General features: G+C 32.5%; 1 protein-coding gene across 2 annotated transcripts in view; it reads left to right on the forward strand.

Annotated features, from left to right (window-relative positions):
• LOC110995748 (high affinity cAMP-specific and IBMX-insensitive 3',5'-cyclic phosphodiesterase 8) overlaps window positions 1-22,114 on the forward strand; it is a 117,352-nt gene that overhangs the window by 6,727 nt on the left and 88,511 nt on the right. For both annotated transcript variants that reach the window (XM_022263053.2, XM_022263057.2), the window contains exon 2: window positions 18,017-18,332. In XM_022263053.2, the coding sequence (XP_022118745.2) occupies window positions 18,080-18,332 (253 nt within the window). In that variant the 5' untranslated portion in view covers window positions 18,017-18,079. The remainder of the gene's footprint in view (window positions 1-18,016; window positions 18,333-22,114) is intronic.

A 22,114-nucleotide genomic window follows, 5' to 3' on the forward strand; every position in this document is an offset into this window, starting at 1 on the left:
ATGCAAAATTGACACTTCACGGTATAATTATGACTGGTAAACAATTTTTGAGCGAAAACTGACTCCTTTGTCGTCAAGAGTGACAAATTGCTTCAGTACTCATGTTTTTACGTCAAAATGACAAGTTGATAAATAGGTTTCCGTATTTTGTTAAATATATATAATACATGATTTCAAAGCCGTGAAATATAAATAGAAAAATAAATCGTGTGGTCTTAAAAAAAGTAAACGTTACTTAATACAACACAAACATTTTTTATTTAATGTTTGTGTTGTGTATTATTTATTTAATGGAAAATAAATAAATAAATAAAAAGTAAATAAATTTTATTTTCTTTTACCCGTTGTCCTTGTTTGTAGGATAAAATAATTAAATAGAAAACTGCTCTAAATTATATTTCTTTACTATACAATACTCCGTACGTACAATTTTGAGGTCAAGGTAATATGGTTAAGCAAACATTCAATGAATTTCTTTGTAAATAAAAATATTAGAACTGCTAGTCTAAGATTACGACTGTTTAGCATTCATTAAACTAAAATAAAACTTTTCATGTGCCGTGTCATGCTGTAAACTTGAAACGTGGAGTTATTATAGTAATTAACTCACGTTTTACTGCGTAATAGAACTTTTATTATGTATTTAGTTGATATATTAGACACAGAAGATTTATACAGAAAGGCATACAAATGTCAGACTGATTGGGGGAAAATCGCCTGAAATTGTATTTATTTATTTCGTAATCCTACAGCTAACATAAATTATATATAATTACTAACAAAAACACTGAAAATATAGCCAAAGATGGAATACATGATACATTTTACTACAAAGATATTAACAAAAGGGAACAAACAAACAAAAAGTATTTAATACACATATATTATATATGGTATTATATTCACAGACGCTTTTTAAAAAAATATACCAGACGAAAGCGGTGTAATTAGTTGACCCAAATTGATTTTATCGCATAAAATTTCCCTCTCATCGCTGGACCGGAAGGATGTCCAGCTCTTAAAGCTAATCCCTCAACAAGGGTGGTCCAAGCCGAGGTGATAGCTCCCAGTGGGGCACACTTAGTGTAACCTCGATACTGGCGAGCCTTATCGCGCCTGTCCATTCGTCTGGCTAGCTAAAAAAGGAGTAAATGATTGGCAGTCCTTACGATTGACTAACGTTAGTAATAATTAACAAATCTCACTTCAAAACATAAATAATGGTGGTATGTTTCCTTGATTTGACATTTTTGTAGAGTGTCTAACAGTATCTTACGATACACGCGTTTGAATTAAGAACATTATTAGAAAATTAATTTGAAAAAAAAATGTTGGTCCTTGATAGAGACGAAGCCAAATTCGTATGCTTGCAATTTTTAGGGTGTATGTGTGCGAGGGCAAATCAATTATTGATCTTGGCAAACACGTCTTTCCTGAAACTTGACGGAAACAGTTGCAGTGCAATAAAGTGTGCGATTTTACGTCGGTCGCTGTCATAACACTCGTAAGCGAAGCGAAGATTAAGAAGAATAAAACCTAAATCAAATGTCTTAAACCTCATATTTCAATAATTAGACATTCAGCTCAAACCTGAAATCTAATATTAAATAATAAAATTTTAGCCTTATCCCTAAAACATTTATTTATTACAAATTATACACACATTTATAATTGTTTATAGAAAAAAATGTTTTTTTTTTCAAGGACCCCTATATATTTATATATATATATAGAGAGAGAGTATAGGCCTCCTTCAACTGGCTCTATATCCCTCTATGTTGAGCATTTTTCTCCTAATCCTCTCCGCAACTCCATAAGCTGTGTTTCTATTCCTTGATCCTTTCCATGTAGTTTCCCTGATCATATTGAAGTAAATTTTGGTAACAAATTCTCATTATCGATTTTACACTGGTAAATTTGTCGGTACCAAGAAGAGACTTTAATCAATACGTAGTGATTGCATAAGTTATATAATATGTCTTAAATTTAGAAGTCGAGAATCTATATACAGTACATATACAGTACAAAGATGCATAAATTAAACAGAAGAACTGTTAAGGGTTTTGGCACTATGAATATTAATTTTAGTAATACATTATTTCACTTTACCACTGCTAAATTAGAAATGAGTAGTGCATCAGAATCGCTACTAAACTACACATCACATGTATCAGTGGACTTATAAATTAATCAGAACACGTAACTAATGACGTTGATCCATTTAACAGTTTGGGTACGATCGCCAAACAATGTTTTGAAACAACAAACGCGTTGCACTTACGTCATTAATACTTCCGCGTATACTAAAAGATATACTGTATTCTGCTGCAATAGGACATTTTATTTATTGTAATTATGTTAATTATAGATTAAGACTCTCCTTAAGTTAACTCTAATTCTATTACTAACTTGTTCTATAAAAATAATGCGAGTAACAAACATTTCACAAAAAATAAATTTTAATGAATTTGAACAAGTATCAGATTTTCCAACTTCAGCTCGTTCAAGCCCCAGTTATCAATTGTTTATTGATGTTTATAACACACAATGCAAAAAAGGCACAAGATCACGTGGCCGTTCGACAACCAGATGAACCGATCAAGTGGAATTCATCGACCTCAAAACTATATTGTTATAATCAAACACATCCGCTCCAGGTGTTTCCTAGCTGACCGCTGATGAAGCTAGCCGGACATAAGGTGCTGACCAAAGAGAAAGAGAAAAACAACTCAATCGTTACGCATACGATAAAAGAAAACATCTTGAGGAGCCTTCGAGATTAAGATTTAGAATTCACTTCCGAATGTTAAAATTCTATTTGACAACTAAATCTTTTCTATAATCAAATATGAAATTCATATGCCCCTGATGATTGTCTAATTTTTTTTATACAGGACTGGACAGACGTTTGGTTTCGATCCCAGCTGTTGTTAAGTGAGATTATTAGTACCTACTTAGCCGTCGCTTAAAATAATCCATATTATACTGCGTAAGGAAGATGGTGGAAGGATGGTGTAAGTTCCATTCCTGTGCTGTTTTTATAACAAACGATGAAAGAAATCGGGCATGGCTTGTTTGTTATATAGCTTCATTGCTACGAGTGTTTTGTTTGATAGTATCGTAAAAACCACGTGGTCGGTCACGCCTGACTGGTTATCGCAGTAAAAGTTAATTAGATTAAAACCGCTGAGCTAAGGTTATTATTAAATAATGCTTACATAGTTTTCTTTCGCGTTTGATGTCGGTGATTGTTACATAATATTGTTTTTGCATCTTGACATTGACAAAGCATACGATCGATAAATTTGGTATGATTTAGTTTTGTCAATTATAGAGCTTCAAGATTTGTATATTAATCTGAAGTCCTTATTTGTAATTCAGGGCCCTGTTTTTTTTATTTTAACGCGATAAATTTCAAAACCACCCATCTAATTGTACGGCGTTCGGCAATAGATAGTTGTAGATAGTTGTAGCAGATTCCTGAGGAAGGTTTACGTGTTGTTATTATAGTTTTATATAAATTTACTAAAATGTTACGAATTTATTGAGAATTTTCGTAACTGATTTGCACGGTTATAAAATGAAATCCCCCCATCTAGCTGCGTTGTTTTACATGAATGCAATACACTCAAGATACGGTTTATCAAAATTTCAAAATCATTTATTCATTGAGGTTAAACAATGTACATTTATGAACGTCAAAAATAAATACATATTAAATACTAAATGCTTGTTATTTTACATTTTCTGCTACTGTTTAAGTGTAGTGTGCCTTTGACAAAACCCTTTTACGTATATATTCAAAAGATTAAAATCAAGAGAGCCTTATATTTCACGTACATATATATAACACTATAATTCTCTACATATTGTCATAATTCGTATCACGTAGCTGTCAACCGTAAATTTATAAATATTCTATGTTAACTACATTTAACTCCTCTTAAAACTATATTTATAGTTAACCTTCTGTTTCGATACGAAACAACTGTATTATATTATTTTGCTGAATGCTCAGGCATTCGTGGAGATAGGATGTAATTTTATTGATTTATTTCAGTAAACATTTTTTTTATGATATTGATTACGTTATGGGCTAGAAAATAGATGTTAATAAAGATTGTTGTACTATAAATGTATATTAGTATTTACTATTCAAGTCTATACCAATAAATTAGTGTTAATTTAACGATTTAATAGTGAAAAACCGCAGACATAACACCCGTCTAAACTCACCAGACGACAGCTGATGGATTTCTCGCTAAATCAATGTTTGGTTTCTGTTCTTGTGTTTAAATGTTTTTCTATTACTAGCTGTATAGTGGAATATTGCTGGACATTTATCCTATTTTGTGGACGATTTAGTATTCCTTATAAATTACAATGATATATCATTTTACTTTAGTACTAGATAATTCTGGTTTATTTTGACTAATGATAATTTTAACTAACGCCAATTCATATCAACCACATCATTATTTATTAATAATTTAATTAAAACTATTATCTATAATAATTGAAATTTTGAAACCAGTAGTGCATATATTTTAAATTAAGTTTTTAATTTACGAGACAATTTCAAGTTTTTGTTCTTAATATTATACTAATATTATATATCAAATAGTTCGGCGACAAATTCCAGATTATATTGAAAATTTTATTTGTTTCACAAATTACTCCGCAATCTATAATTCACAAATGAACCGTATATTGAATTCATAATCGATTTGCAAATCGATATCGTGTCTAAATCGATACAATTTCGATTTCATCGAAACACTCAACATTGTTTATTCTCACTTATACGATGTTTTGTGACGTCACTACCTGGGAATATTGCGGTCAATGAATCATGTATTCCTTTGTTTCAATTAGGGTCTTATTTTAATTAAATTTATTCTAAATTTAGATATATTTCTTCTTCGTTTCAAAGGCATTAAATAATTTACAATTTGATGACATGTAAGAGAAGTTTCGGTAGTATTCCCTTTATATTTTACTAACTGCGTTATAATATCAAAAGAGACCATAAAATGTATAATTAATTATGAGACTTTTTTTTAACTTCATATTGTTTTCTTTGGAGTACAGTCTCTTGGACCGTGGGAGCGCAATTAAAGATTTAAGTTGGCGCCTGGTAGATAGCCCACGTGACGAGAGCTGGTGCTTCATGACTCAACGAATAAGTATCGCATTATAGAGAGAAATGCTGCCAGCGGTGAAGGCACTCTGCCACGGGGACTAAACTTTTTAAATTTGTTTAAACGTTTCTATTTATCCATTTTTTATGTAGCTTGTTGAAGGTTAATATGAATACTATATCTTTGTACGTGTAACATTAAATCAGTTAAATAAAGCAAAATCACATGAATAATTTCGCAATGTAATACGAGAGAAAAAGTACAAAATAAGCAACAAAAGTCCAAGTTAATGATACGTTTTTGAATAGTTTTTATCAAGATATATCCAATGAGCTTTAGGCGCTACGCGGTCCCCGAAACTTACAAGCGTAGGGCCCTACGTCGTAGATCTCTCTGGTTGAGAAGATGATTTTGAAGAGAACGATTGCAAAATGTACCTGATAACTCAAACTATAAATATTGCTTACGTATTTATGACGTATGGACACTATCGCCCACTCGGCCTGTTACGGAAATTTAAGGGACTGCAAATAATGTGATTATTCGCCATATATATAATATATATGTCGTTCCACAACTAAGCCATTCTCAAGGCAATTTCTGCCGCGCACCACCACTACGTGGAACCAGCTGCCCATTGAAGTATTTCCAAAACAATTCGAATAAGGAAATCCTTCAAGAAAAGAGCGTACCAATTCTTAAAAGGCCGACAGCATTCTTGCGAGCCTTCTGGCAGTGCACTCGCATCCATGTCCATGGGCGGCGGTGTTACTTAGCATCAGGTGATCCTCCTGCCCGTCTGCCTCCTGTAATATAAAAATGTATATATTATAGCTATTCCTTAGATAAGTGACATTCGGCCAATTCAGATGACATAAAGGTTTAATATCAACTTTATTTTAAATCTTAGGAAAAATAAACATTCTTATAATTATACCATGATTTTAATTGGTCAGAAAATCTTAAAAATTCAGCTACATTTTTCTCGATACTGGCAGTTATAGTTAAAACTTCACAATTCCCTGCTTAGTGGATATTGTTTCTTATAGGTTGTCTAATATATGCCAGTTTCTTCATTAGTATTCCTTCGCCAAGAGAGCAACCGCTAAGGGCAGGTATAGCAAAACAAACCAGAAGTGGACAGGCGGGGTTCCAAAATGCAAAAGGCAAATGATCTTAGGAAAAACGCCCTTTACTTCATATACTTTTATATTGAAACACGTTTCTATTTCAATTGTCTTTTAGGTAGGCCGTTTTATTGGCAAAGGCTTCCTCCGAACACCGCCACTCTCTCTTCACTGTGCCACTCTCTGCCATGTGCCACCTATGCTTATTTATTTTGAAGTATCCACAGACTTTCTCTAGTATCATATAATATTTCATTTTATTTAAAACATCTAGTAAAATACTAGACTATAGGTAATATTAAAAATTAGCTTCCAACCTGTCGCTTTTCATAATAAATTGTCGTAAAAGTAGCCCTTTTAATTTGTTTCGAACAACTAAATTATTTATGTACGGTTTTGGCTCTGAGCCAGCTAGCAACAGGTTAGCATGGTGGGTGTAGTTGAAGAGCCAGTTATGTTTCGCTTAATCTTTGTTTATGTACTATGTATTATTACAAAATTACTTATTTTCATTCACACAACGAAATACGATTCTAGTTTTTTTTAACACAAATATAGCGCAATAATTATATTCTTAGTCTAGATATTAATAATAATAAAAAAAATAGTTAGAATAAGTACTTTTTAAGTAGTCAGTATAGAGATAATTATTTTTATACACAGCAGAGCAGTGTACGTTGTTTTGTCGCTTTATTATCTTAGCCCTAGACTGTAGGAATCATATTATATAGGAACTTTCTAAGAAATACGTTCCTTTGTTTACAAATAAGGATTGATTGCACGTGTACTGTTGTTGACTTCTACTTATAAGTATGACAAATAAATTTTGGATTCAGTGAGAAATACTGAGCATCAAGAACAAGGAGATGAAGAATGAGCCTGAGCCTCCGCCGAGCATTAAATTAGTAGCAGCTAAATTATAGAAACAATCGTTCCTTTATCACCAAGATCCAAAAGCAAGATATGACTCAATTAAGTAAAAAATACAATAAAATTACTGGTGTAGCAAATGACTATACGCGCAAGAAAATTAAACAAATAAAATGTTTTTTTTTGTACATTAACTTCTAACTAGTGTAAAATAATCTATTTATTTTTCTAATTTTTCTTCTCTCCATAACACCATAAAATGCACAGTCTCGTCAGTGTCGTAATATAGAGTTTACAAAGTATTATGTATTCCATCTTTGGCCATATATTTATTTTATACATAAGTAAATAATTCAATAATAAAAATAAATAAATATACAAAACTTGGCAGACGTTTGGCCACAATCCCACTTAAGATTAAGTGAGATGTGGCTTATTGTTCTAGAAATTAAAAAAATTAAATTACTTATACGCCTGTCAGTGAGATGCATATTTAATCGCCGCTTAAAACAGTTGCAAAGGAGTGGAACTCCTTCTACTCAATCCTTCTTACCAAACCGAACTGGGTTTGTCAACGACGAAGGCGTGTAAGCGTGCTTCTAGACGATTAATCGAAACGCGTCTTCAAACCGCAAGTTATCCTGTTATATACGCAAAGATACGCTAACTACATATTTGTATTTGGAAATAGCTGTCAAAAGTTTTGATATATTTTGTTCATTTAACGATTAAGGCATCTCTTATACTATATCACGGCGCCGCGTTTACATTTCGCATATATAAACATAATACGGCATTGATTGTGAGTGTCTTCAAAGGTTAATGTTCCTTCAATGAAAATACACGTTCCATTTCACACATTGATTGTATATTTTAGTAACGTATAAATAAAGTTTATTTAAGCTGAGATTTTTAAAGGGTTAGATGCTAAGCTAAGGTTCAGATTTATTAATTACCTATTTTTCAAGTTCTTACAAAGTCAAATAAATAACGTCAACAGAAAATATGTTAAATTGAATTAACATTAACTAGCAGTTCCCAAGTGAACGGCGTAGAGCGGGTAAGAAGAACTGGCAAGAAACTGTCCGCCACTCTTTTGAATTGCCAAGTTTTGAGTCATACAAATTTCATACGAAACAAACCCAAAGATTAGGATCATTAAAATAATCGTCAAATTTATAAAAAGCTTTATTGATTAATTTACGTTTAACGAGAGTTTAGGGGAGTTAGGGGCCAGTGCGTCTGAACAGGTGGCATCCCTTACCAAAACCCGACCCTACTTCCATGGAATCAAACTCATACCGTCCGGTCTCTTGCCATCGTCTCTAGCAATTCCAGTCGGCTCAAGTAGACTTGGCACGTTGACGGTGGCAAGAGACCGACGTATGATATCGTTGAGTGCGGCATGTCTCGAAAAGCGGCCAGCACTTTTTGGCATGATAGTACGTGATGTCCTAGTTTGTCGACATCACTGTCACAGGGACATGTATGAGCAGCGCAGACTGGTACCCCAAGCCGCAGACAGGTTGCGATTCGGAGCGTGTCAGGTTCAAAAACAAAAGGCAGTAGTAGTGCTGGGCAGGCTACTTCTAATTAATTTCATATATTTGTTTTAAATATTGTTTGATGATTTGCTTTTTTAAAAGAGTACCGAGAGATTTTACGCCGGCTTTTTCTCTCGGCAAAGAAGACAGAGGGTATACCCTCTGCCTTCTCTCTCTCTTCTGTCTCTCTGAGATGAGTAGGGATGCCTACAGGTTCGAATTGATTGACGTGAAATAAGTGATACCTAGATGATCTTATGTTCCAAAATAAACGTATTTCATTTTATTTTTTTATTCTTATTTTTTAAGAAAAGTTCCTGTATTTGACGAAGAAATAACTGTTGTCAAATGACAAATTATTTTTTATCTTATATATTTATTTATGTTATGTTATTTATAACTAAATGTTGCTAAGGTAGGTAGCGGTAACTCCTCTATGTACATACACAGCCGTATTTCACATTTATATACAAGATTAGCATCTAATTAATTGCATTAGATATTACCGAGCTCTGATACTTGTTAGGTTCATTAATTTGTTGCTAATTGGAAGCGTTTAAACGGATTTAGTGCAACAGCGTTTTCCGTATAAATTCTACTTTTACTATGCAATTTACACTGAAATTTAGATATAAGATAATCATGTATTTGTTTTTAAATTCCAGTCAAAAAATATATTATGTGATCAATTTTAAAAGACACTTGAAAGCCGTAAACTTTTTAAGCCAAAATGAATTATTATAATCCTCTTTTGAATCAATACTGGGTCGGTTTGAATTAATAATGAATGAAGCTTAACCCCTCAGGAAGGCTCCCGCGAAATGTGATGCTAATAACGTGTCCTTGGTGGTTAAGAAAGGGAATATTGAGTAAGGTACTATGCCAAATAAGTAATAAATTACAAAGGTTTTATGAAAATGGTATAATGTTTAAAAGAAGGTATTTTTTACTTATAAGGGATCTCAAATCTTACACATTGTCATGTATATATGTACATATAATGAATAAACACATTTTTTATTAATTGATTCAAGATTATATTTACCATTTAAATACTAAGATATGAACCAAAGATAATAGAGCAGTGATCGCTTAGTGGCTTTAGCGAGCGACTCCTGTCCCTGACATCGTGGGTTCCAACTCCTGTTTTGGCTGTGTACTAATGGGCTTTCCATCTATGTGTGCGTGTAATGGAATCGAATCGAATGGTGAATAATATCGTAAAGATATGGGTTTGTCTTAGACCCAAAAAGTCGACGGTGTGTGGCAAAGGATATACAATTGTGTAAAATGTACTCTTGCTCTCATGGAGAATATAACTAATGATTTACACAGCATATATTTCAGTGCAGTAGCACGGATACATTTATGAATTGAAATCCCTGTCAGATTTGCTGCTTCAAAACATTACAAACAAAGACACATAACGGGGCAGGTCGGAAAAATTATGATAAGTGTATAAAACTCAAACAACTTTTGTTTGTGAAAGTAACTCTTAATAATTACTAACTTACCTAAACTTAATTTCATGTCAGAATACGGAATAATATTAATTACGAGATGTGGTATAGCTTAGTTATGAACTGTTGATAAATATCTCAAAAGCATTAATTTAATTGGTCCATGACTATATGATTTTGAAAATAAATAAAAATTGATTCGTATCAACTCGAAACTCGGTTTCAAAACTAGGCGTTCCATAAAGCATTTATTCCGCGCACCGCCATACTCAGGTAGAACCAGCTGCCTACTGAAGTATTTACGAATTCAACTTCGAGAAAAGATCAACAATTCATAAAAGGCCGGCAACACACTTATGGCCCTTCTGGTAATGTGACTGTTCATAGGCGGCGTATCACTTCACGTCATATGAGTCTCCTTAGCGCCTGTAGTTTATTTTGCCCTGTTACATAAAAATACTTTTTCGTAAATTATGATATACGGTCAATCTATCCCGGTTTCAGAAACATTTATAAATAAATTTATATACTGTAACTTCTAACATATTTCAAAGGTAAAAATATTATTCCATGGAAATCTTTAAATTACGAGGCAAAATTTTGACGAAAAAATATTCTTTAGCCATTTTCTTGCTACAATTTAGCGGTCGTTATTTCGTTGCCTCGGGCGATCGTCAGTTATTATATTTCTGATGTTTATTTCGTAGTGTATTCAGCATCACATCTACAGGTGACAGCCATATATCCAGCCCATAGGGACGAAGCTGATGTTTAAGTTGATTTATGCTGAATTTATATATTTATTTATGTATACAAATTTCAACTAAAAACATTATACAATTGAGTAGTTTTTGTCAAATTAATCTTTCCCATGTATATATTTAAATTATGGTACGCTTCAGAAATAAGTCCCTCTCCAGCAAAGAAATTAAAAAAATATTTAGCTATGAGAGTTAGCTAGAGTTTGTTGACGCTGGACCACAGTCCAATATACAGCAAAAATGTACAGTCTCATAATATCTTCAATTATGCGCTTTCCTTTTCATGATGCTTAAACCAAATTTGACCAAAGCAGCAAATTTGATTAAAGCAAAAGGCAGAGTCGAGAAAACAAAGAAGCTACAAGAGTAAGAGGAGCACGCTTGATGACGCTGAAAAGTGCGTGTCGAACACACAGCTAAAAGTTTATGTAGGCAGCGATAACTGTCTAGAACGTAATGTCATAATTTCTCCAAGTATGCGCTTTCTGTTTCTTTATTCATTATGCTTAAAAAAAATTGATCGAAGCTATGCCTATGTTTATAGATGTTTATTGTTAATTGAAATATTTGTATACATCTTTCTTGTCACAATTAAAGTAGAATTTTTCCCTTTTCTCTTGTCCATCTTTATTTTATCAATATATACCTTAAGAATATCTGTCGATTGCTATAAGATTCTATGGAATATAAGTTGACAGAATACGGTATTGTTGTACTCAGTAACCATATTATATTGTATGTGAGACTGAACATGGTCTTAATAACAATTAAATATATTTTGTGCAGTCCTTATAGATAGAAAAACAAGATGTGTTTAACCAAAGTCGTTCGTAGCTTAATAGTAACACGCACAATAAAAATTAAATGTTCAAAAATACAATAACATTATTTTTTTGTTAAAACGTAGTCAATTAACCTACTAAGACAAGTGAATCTAACATAAACAAAAGAGGTGTCAAACTATTGTATAATCTCAGCGAGCCATTACCGGCAGACATATTCATTGGCTGCAAAAAAGCCCATTTGAACAGCACCATTTTAATTATCTTGGGATACTTCACAATATGGGTTACAATAATTGCGATATTTTATATTTTTTCCGGATTATAAATTGTCATATTGTCTTATTTTACGTTCGACTTGTATAGAACGGAATTCTCGTATAAAAGATAACACGAACTTGACTTTTACTGCGAACTTTTTGATTAAATTTAAAAATATAAAACAATAATAGTTTTTATACGTATTGTAAAATGGTTTAATGATATTTTTTGTCCATTCGTGTACAGTGCCACATACTTGCCGGTGGTTGAAATTGGTACTACCGTCGCTCGCTTTGAAATATCTGACTCATAATGTGTATTTTCTGCATAGGTATAATAAATAATTTTAGTCTTTATCTTTTGTAAACTGTTTTTTTCTTATGTGTATGTTTTTGTATAAGGTAATAAAGGATACATAAATAAATATCTATAAGAAACAACTAAGATGTATTTATTTTTATTCCTGGCATTAGTGATGACAATGGCAGTGTTAATAATTGATAAGAATGAATGACAGGTAACAAAACCTATCATATCAGTTGTTCCTAAGTTTGAGTCACATTTATTTAAACCTAGAGCTGTATTTCAAGATACTAATATACATATGTATATGTATAATAAATTATAAAGTTAGCCAAGTTATATCATTCCTCTTATAATGGTTAATTTATTTACTGGCAATACTAATATCCATAACAGCGACGCTCTTTCCCGCCAAGAAAAGTATGTGGCATTGTATGTACTTAGAGTGTTCTTGTAAATGTATATTTCTTATTCTTCTTTTGATAGAAGCAAACACAAACATTATCACAAAAACATTTATGTTACAGCTCTTCAGGTTCTTAATACTTTATTTGAACTCGGAAATAAACACTCAAAGAAGAGCTGGCAATATTACCTACTTGACGTTTAAACTATTTTTACAGCCGTCTAATTACGCTTTAAACTTGAGCAGCCACTTAAAGTCAATACGATTGCATCCCTATCTCCTAATAAGTATCGTATAAGCTAAAGCGTTTTTCAAGTTTTAATAAGTTTCATCTTGCAATTTTAAATTCACTGGAACATTTAACGATTTCATACGAAAAATGGCGTATATAGAGTTGCAGTCTTAGAGTTTTTGTGGCTCTTTTATATAATAAATACAATCTTATTTATATACTCTCAACTATAAAATTTTATAAGTTATAATTACGCTCTCTTGGGCATAGAGGACCTCCCGAAGATGGCATTCTCGATCAGTTTGCATAACTTTATTATTAAATTGAAATCTGATATATTTTCGGACAGTTAATTGTATGTACACAACGTTAAATAACTCTACAACACGTAGCAATTACGAATGGTATTAAGTCATTCCAGTTGTAGGTAGTAGGTGTATCCAAGTTAACTGTATTGTCTGGGAGCGGCTCGACATGTTTGCAATCTAGATTGATAGGCTATCCCATTGCGTTTGATTTACCGTCCGACGCTAAATAGCCATAAGTGATCTATAAAGCAAATTAATAGCTCGAGTTATGGTCAAAGCCTATGTATATGTAACAAGGGTTTCCTACTAGAATATTCCAAATGAGGTCTTATCTATAGAATAGATCTATCTTTTTCTTTATATATAAGTGTGTAACAGACGCAATTTACTATTTACAATTTGTTTGGTGATAATTCCAATAGCGTAATATAGATCTATATTTAGTTATTTTTCCATATTCACGGGGTATCAGCCATTAAAGCTCTTGTCTAAATGGAAAATTGCTATCAAAGCTCGGTTCACTAATGGATTTAAAATGTTTCAATATATTTTCAGTGTTACCACTTTATATGCTGGAAAATATGACAGCTTTTCTGCTTAAAATGTTTTACATTGTGGCTATTGGAAAAACATAATTCGTCCTTGTAACAGGTATATGATAAATAGTGGTCTACACATAAATATACAGTATAGTCTTAACCAAATAGTAATAATAGTAATTAAAAATCAATCAATAGAAAACTACAACAACATTTAAATGTTTCGTCCTTGTGGCAGTGCTGGCTCCAATTCATCGCTGTATTGCGATAGTTATTTGTTAAGCGATAAAGCCTAAATGTTTAAGTAAGGCATCATTGTCTGCCTTAATTTTTGTTAGTAAATTAGTCCGTGGGCCATTCTGAAGTAATCATCTTTTCCACCAACGTTTTCACAACCATAACTTCCGTCTCCGTTCGTTTCGTTAAGGTGCATGGCTTAGTAGTACTAAATAATTTTATTTATTTATTTATTTTTATTTACACTTCGTTGCTAAAGAAATACAAATAACACAATATATATAAATTACAAGGGATGCAACGGGCGGCCTCATCGCTAACAAGCGATCTCTTCCAGGCAACCCTATTAATAATCTGCTGCTAAATTTCCTTGACTAGCCATTTTCTACGGTGTATCTCCTCGATCAAACAAGTAGATAGACCAGTAACAGTTCATAAACTGCACATACTTTGGAAACTATCCAGGCACGGGGTTGCCTAAATAGTAAAATAGCGTAAATAGTTAGGCGTAAAATAGGCTGCCGTATGCAACTTATGCGCAACGCAAATGCTTTTGATTTGTAGCATGCCGAAATGGGCCGCATGCCGCAACGCGTAGCATGCGGCGTGCTTAAACGTTGATATTAAATTACCTTTAAAATTACCACGTAACTAAGTACGTAGCCTACGGAATTGGTATCTGACTAATCTTTATCTAATGACTTTAACAGCTGTGCTCAATACTACAAATGGACCACCAAGAGACGTATACTAAAATGTCACTTAATAAAATCTTTCTTAGTAATTATGTAATTTTTTTTTTAACTATTGCCTGTATAATGGTACAAAAGAAATTGAAGCTAATTTATTCGAATGTAATAAAATCATTTGATTTTAGACATGCTAGATTCTGTGAAGCAATAACCTAAAGGTAAAAAATATGGATTATTTTTGTATTTCTACTTTGATTTTTGTTGGAAATTGGATCTAGTACATCAATTCTAATTACATTTATGGTATCCATAAAATGTGCCTTTTAATTTGTATTCAAATATCCGAATTTGCTTCGATAAATTTCAATCAAGGCTAATGAAAGTCACACAATGAAAATGATATCAATTAGATAGCAATTTGTTTTAGTATTTTTTGCGCGAATAAATTACACGTTAGACTTCTGTGCGTTTAGGAATAATTTTTAAAGTCAATTCACTTGTTCATTGCCAGGGCTCGATCTATGCACCTAGATATAAAACATATTATAAAATAATGAAATATACGTCATAAGCTTTATGTCGGTCTTTAGAGGATTTGGATAATAATACCCGTGAATATTTTATCTTTAATTGAAATAAACTCATTAATACAAAATAAGACATTAAAGTCACTCTACAACCTATGTTTTCATGTCTGGCCGTCAGATTTCTGTAACTGTTTCATGGTCATTTGTCAATCTAATCGGCCAAATAGTTTCTGTGTTTGTCACACGCGTTCGACTTTTTGGGTCTAAGGCAATCCAGTTTCCTTGCGATGTTTTCCTTCACCGTTCAAGCGAATGTTAAATACGCACATAGAAAGTCCGTTGGTGTATGAGCCGGTGATTGAACCTATGACCTCAGGCATGAGAGTCGTACGCTGAAGCCAAACGTTAAACGATGTATTTAGTCCAACTGTTTGGAGCCATTGTGTACATTATCAGAATACAAATACGTATTGAAATTACTTTCTATGTAACGTGCTAGGCATAGTCTGAAAGTCAAACGTGAAGTATTTTAATTACAGTGGTTTAGTTTAACCGACAGTATGTAAGGGAATGAAGGAAAATGCTCTTTATTCCTTAAATGGGCGCTTTTGTTTTATTTAATAGCCGTATAAAGTTTAAATTTAATAATTTTGATATTTATTTAACATATTTTTTAAATTAACACTAATAACATTCCTAGATCCGTTTAGGTGTATTGTATTATATATATTATACCATGTTTGTCTTTATATCTATTTTTATCTTGTTTTCTGTTATTATTAATGAAGTATGGAATTCAAGACACTTTTCCCTATCCTTACATTTAAGTATACATATAAAGATATACCAGTTTTTTATTGTTTTATAAATTTAAATTCAATTTTCCATTTTAATTAAATGCCTTTCTTCCACTGAGGAAAAAGGGGAGGAAAATCCATCAAAGCGTTCTCATTTAATTAAGACCATCAATTTGTTTATATAAAATTGTTCATGTTATTTCACCATTTAGTCCTAAAAGACATTTTAATGATCAAGAATGATTTTTTAAGTCGACCGTAAAAGCGAAATAAAAACAATGGAAGAAAATAGCGTATATATTTAGTATAATGTTTTAAACACTGTCATTAATAAAATAATACTGTGGCATCTCGGAAAAAAATGTTGCTAGAAACCGGGCTAGCGCACTTTAAGATGTTTTCATTGGAGAACCGCAGAAAACTAATTGATATAATATCGTTTGCATTCAAGATATTTAATAATCAGGTTCATTGTCCTAACCTTCTGTCTAAATTCATATTTCGTATACCCTCTCGATACCCCCTGGTAATTAGTATTTTTTTATTGTTTTGTCAAATAGTTGTTTTGTTTTGTTTTGTTTAATATTAGATCTCTTCGTGTGATTTTTTTGGTGTAACAGTGTGTCAAGCATTGGCAAGCTTTTTATCAATAAATAAATAAAATAAACAACTAAAATGATAAAGTAGTTTTATGTAAATGTTCATTATGAATTATATTTTATTTATGCTCTCAAACAACAAACATGTTAAAATGAGGACATGCATGAGTATTTAAAATGGCGCAGTGCTTACCAGATCCATGCAAATTCCTCATAATCATCAGCACACAACTCACGAGGGGACTCTTTGTTTTGAAGAACTTGCATGGGTCCGCTATGCATCCGCAAATATACACTGTAAATAATTATGAAGGAATAAAGAAAATAATAAAAAAAATCACCCAGCAAAGTTTCTAGAACGATAAGTCTCTGTGGAGTTGCTGAAAAATTCACGGAGTCAGTTTTAATCACAGTTTTATTGTAAGTCGATGATAATCACACCTCTGGGCTGGTGCTCCTTCCGCTTGAACGAAGAGTGATTCGTCGATCTATTACTTTCCGGGTTGATCCCTTGGCGTTGCGTAGAGAGTCTCTCTGCATCTGCTGCCGCATTTACTATGGATAGTGTTCAGGGGGGGAGTTACTATGGGAGTTGTTTCAATATCTGCAGCTGAGTTTCATTAGACGTCAAGGCAAAATACAAAATACGATCCATACCTACCGTTGTTCCACAACTGAGCGTTTTTCAAGGGACTTTTTTCCACACACCACCACTATGTGAAACCAGCTTCCTCAAGTATTTTTTCTGTTCCTTCAAGAAAAAACAACCAAAAAAAACACTACCTATTCTTAAAGTAATGACAACGTACTTGCTACTCTTCTGGCAATGTGAGTGTCCATGGGCGGCGAAATCACTTAACATCCCCTGCCATATATAATAACAAAAAGTCACATTATTCTTTCGCATGCAGTTGCAATAGCGTTTATTGTCGTTGTTACATAAGTAGACACATTTATAATTTTTGATTGAGTAGACACAGTCAATAATTAACAACTGTAGTTGTTATATATGTAATTTTTAGCATTTATATATATTGTTATATAGTTTAAACAATTGTAATTATTAAAGGATAGTAAAATAAGAAAAGCAATATAACTTTGTGCAAGATCATTCGCCATACCTCCAAAACGTTGAACCCTTTACTTGGCACTTTACATAATTTGTATTAGAATAATATTCTCATATTATTAGCGGACGTCTAGACGTCGTTATGTTAAAGATTTATCGCAATAACTAGACGACGAGAAGTTTTCAAAAATATCTTTGTTTTGACGGTATATTTTATAAATCAAAATATAGTAGCTAGATAATGGAATTTTTATGAGTATAAAGTTGAACATAATTTATTTTAATCGAACAATGCATTTTATTTTAGCCACAAAGAAATCTCACCAAGTTCATTAAATTCACTCTGTAAATCTTGTTGCAGGTCCGAACAATGATACCAAAGTGCGTAAGTGTTAGTGCCAAAGTGTAGTGCCAATGTAGCAAAATGGGATGCACCCCAAGTATGCTGTTGGACCATAAAAGTCGAAGGCGGGACAGCACCGGGTCCCAGGAGGCTGCCTTGGCAAAGGTGGCCCCGACTCCTGTTTGTCAGAACAAAGCTGTTCAAGCTGCGAGGGCTCCCAGGGCCTCTCTCGAGTCTGACGGCTTCAGCATACAGTTATCAAGCAAAAAGGACAGTTATGTCTCCCAAATGGGGAATAACTTTGCCACGCAGCTACACATCAAACGCATTTCGGGTACGTTGTCAATATGTTAAAGTGGGATTTTTTATATATATTGATATATTTTAAGCCAAGTCTAGTTTGCTGCTTTGATGATAATTTTTTCTGCTTTTTCAAAAAATTCTGGTATTTTCATTGTATGCTTATCTTACCTTCTGTATTTCTTATAACACTTATGTGTACCTAAATTATTATACATTTTAGTGCTATGTATGATGTGGCAAAAGTTTAACATACTTCAAAGTGGTGGAAGTGGAAGACTCAGATATAAAAGGTTGCAGCGCCACTGGTTGGTCTATTCTGCCTGACCCACGCTCGCGACTTTATGGGTCTAAGACATGCGGGTATCCTCACGATATTTTACTTCTATCCAGATGCTTATGTGTTGGGATCAAACCTACGACCTTAGGGACGATGACATGCTGAAAACACTTAGCAACCACTTAAAAAACGTTACACACACAATTAATATTTTCTTATATTTGATTTTTATGAAGAAAATTGTTTTTTTTAAATCTAAATCATAGTCGTTTGCCATTTACTAATGAATGAACGTATTATAGTACATTCTTGAAACTATATCAAGCATCCTTTCAAATATATCAAGACACTGACATTCTCTACCTTCACAATTCTCTATGATTCACCTCAAGATAAGATCAAAGTGAGGATGACAATTTACTAAGCGAGAATTTAACACTTTAATAGGGGAAGTAATTGGCACCCAACCCAAGGGGGTGGGTTTTCTTGTGATTATTTTTGGACCCGTTAGCCCCCTTATCAAATCTTCGTAGGACTTTGAACCTCCGTATACACCATGACCACACGGTCTTAGTATTTAACACATACAATTGTTAATTTTACAATTTTGGCGCGTTAGGGAAAAATGATGGGAGTAAATTTTTACGATGCGCAAACCGACACCCTGAAGTTAGCGTAGTGAAGATTATAAAATAAAATAAAATCTATTTATTTTATTTTATAATCTATATATAAGTAGAAATAATTCTTTGTGATATTTAAATAAACTTTATTTAACTAGTCAATACCTTTTTTGTATTGGTAGTGTCGTTTTTTATATCTATTTATCTTGCTATACACGTTTTTTTAAATAAAATACTAATTAAAAAGGCATTTAGTTACTGCAATTATTCGAAAAAATTAACATTAAATATATTATTGTACCGTTGCGTTTTGGGTACATTACTCGAAATTATGACCACGCGAAACAAATAGTCAATTCTATGTTGTATGTGTATGTAAATTATATTTGAATAATTTGTATTTTGTTTAAATAGGATCAAAATTACTAAATAATTTCTATATGGCATCGAATGCATAGTGTAAGTCTACAAGAGTATTTTTTGATCTGTTGACTGGTTTTTCTTTACATATTTCTGTACCGTTTGGAGTATTGGTTCTTTCGGTAGTATTTTTGTCTTCATATTCAAACTTTTCCTGAACGTCTTCAATTATTTTGGCGACGACACTTTTATACGGTTGTTCATAGCATTTTTTGTTTGGAAACGGGCAGTATTGTAGTGTTTTATATAGAGAGATTTTATGGAGAATTTCTTTCAAATTCGAAGCCAATACTGGTGAAGGCAGACTGTAGTCGTGCCAATTGGATATATATAACTTTAACGGTTTTGTCTTTTTGGTTTGACCGATTACATAATTAAGTATTCCGAATAATATTATTACCTGGAATTCAAAATATCAATCAATAAAATGTATAGCAATATTTATGTTCATTTCAATACACTTTGAATTGAAAAAACTTATTATTTAACAAAAACCAGATGTTATGTGTACCACATATTTTTCGCAGCAGCCGTATTTCACAATTGGGGGTTCTAACGCATACGAACCATACATTAAAATTGTAATTATTAAGGAAACTAAACAAATACATCGCTATACAGTAAAAAAAGTAAAACATAAAATAAATAAATTGGACATATCCACAAAAATGTTCACTAATGAAACTTATGATACAAAGCAAAACAAAACATGATCAATATTTATAAATTAGGAGATCGACAAATATCCAGTACCTAGCTATATTAAAGAAGAAAGATACAAGGCTTAGGACATTAAGTTTTAACTTATTCTTAAATGAATCAGTAGAGAAGTGTAAAAAAGGCATTTATTAGATGTAAGTAAATAACTTACGGGAATGTTCATTATCAATAGTTCCTCAACTTCGATTGCAATGTAAGCTATGCACAAAATGCCGTCCATTTAATTAATCACTAACAAACTATGGTCACTTAATTTCACGCTCAGTTCACACATTATAATGACATTGCAGTAATTTAACTGAATTCTGACTTTGACATTTAAATTAGATTCTGGTTTCAATTCAGTCGAGTTGAGTTTAAATCTGCATTAATGAATAAAATCTGAGACGCGGAAATGTTTTATTTAAACGAATATATTTTTATGAAAACTTTATAGAGTGCTTAAGCCTATCTCATCTCTCTCATCAAAGATAACACTCCTGGTGTTAGAAATCTTAATGGAGTGCTTCAGTTGGACTAAATCTATCTCTCATCTCTCTCATCTCAGGCACAGGGTTGTACAAAAACTACCTCCTAAACTTCGGGCTAGTTGGAAATTTAGCGATTAGTGTGTAATGATGAAAGGAAAATGGTGCACTTGTATCTTATAGCGTGTGCTATACAAGATATAACTGCCTAGAGATGTTGGGCCTTTCTGCATCTTCTACCCCACTTATCATGGAGAGTTTTTTGGATAGACGTCCAGGCAGATAATGAAGTTCCACCTATCTTTCCACAAATGAGAACGTTGCACTTGTATGTAGAACCTGCCGTCTTTCGAGGTGTTTCCGAGGTGCAACGCATTTTGGAGCCCTCTGATTGTATGGACTACCGAAGCTACCTGCTCGAAGGTTCCACCAGGAAAATGAAACGTACTGTTCGAAAATAGATAGTAGAAAAAAGGAAGCTAAGGATAGATCCAAATGGTCAAAAGTTCAGGAGGAGGCAACCCAAAAGGGCTTCGTACTATGGAACACGAAGTAATGGAAATAACAAACATATACTAAAAAAACAAAAAACATTCGGAGAGCGTATTGCCAGTTCTTCTCTTCCGTTCTAAGCCCTTGATTTCAGAACTGGCAGTAAATGTAAAATTGGAAGCATTTAATGCATATTTCTTTTGTTGACGTTTTGTTGTCGACGAATAAGTGTACACCTATATGAATAATTAATTTTTGACTCTTGATTTTGACTTTAAGAGTATAATAACAAGACTAAAATCCATTTGATATTTAATTTTAATATGAAATTAAAGTGGCGTTATTATTATTATTCTTTTAGTTTACGCAAAACATGTTATTGCTGCTTTTAATAAAAACCTTTTAGCAGCTTTGCGACTGTAAATTACGTAAATAATATACCTTTACTGAGACGATGAAAATAAATTACTTAAAATACAGTTATTAGTATTGCTAATGATATTCGTAATATTGTATTTTGGGTAAAAGCTGGCTTCTTATACTTGAAACACTTACGGTAATTGCTTTACTAATTAATATCGAATTCACAAAATACCTGTACTTGTACTTTTCCTCAAAGATTATTTAGTGTTTTTTTAATAACAATAAAGGTATGACTATAATATTTCACTGTTGAAATTTGTAGCAAGAAAAACATTACGCATAAGCAAAAAACAAAAAATAACTAGGACTTGATTAAGAACATCATTCACAAAATTACCGTAAGTAGGAATTTGTAAAATATATTTATATTTTCATCAATGTTAGTAAATTG

This window comes from Pieris rapae, chromosome 1 (assembly GCF_905147795.1).
Source record: "Pieris rapae chromosome 1, ilPieRapa1.1, whole genome shotgun sequence".
NCBI classification, from domain to species: domain Eukaryota; kingdom Metazoa; phylum Arthropoda; class Insecta; order Lepidoptera; family Pieridae; genus Pieris; species Pieris rapae.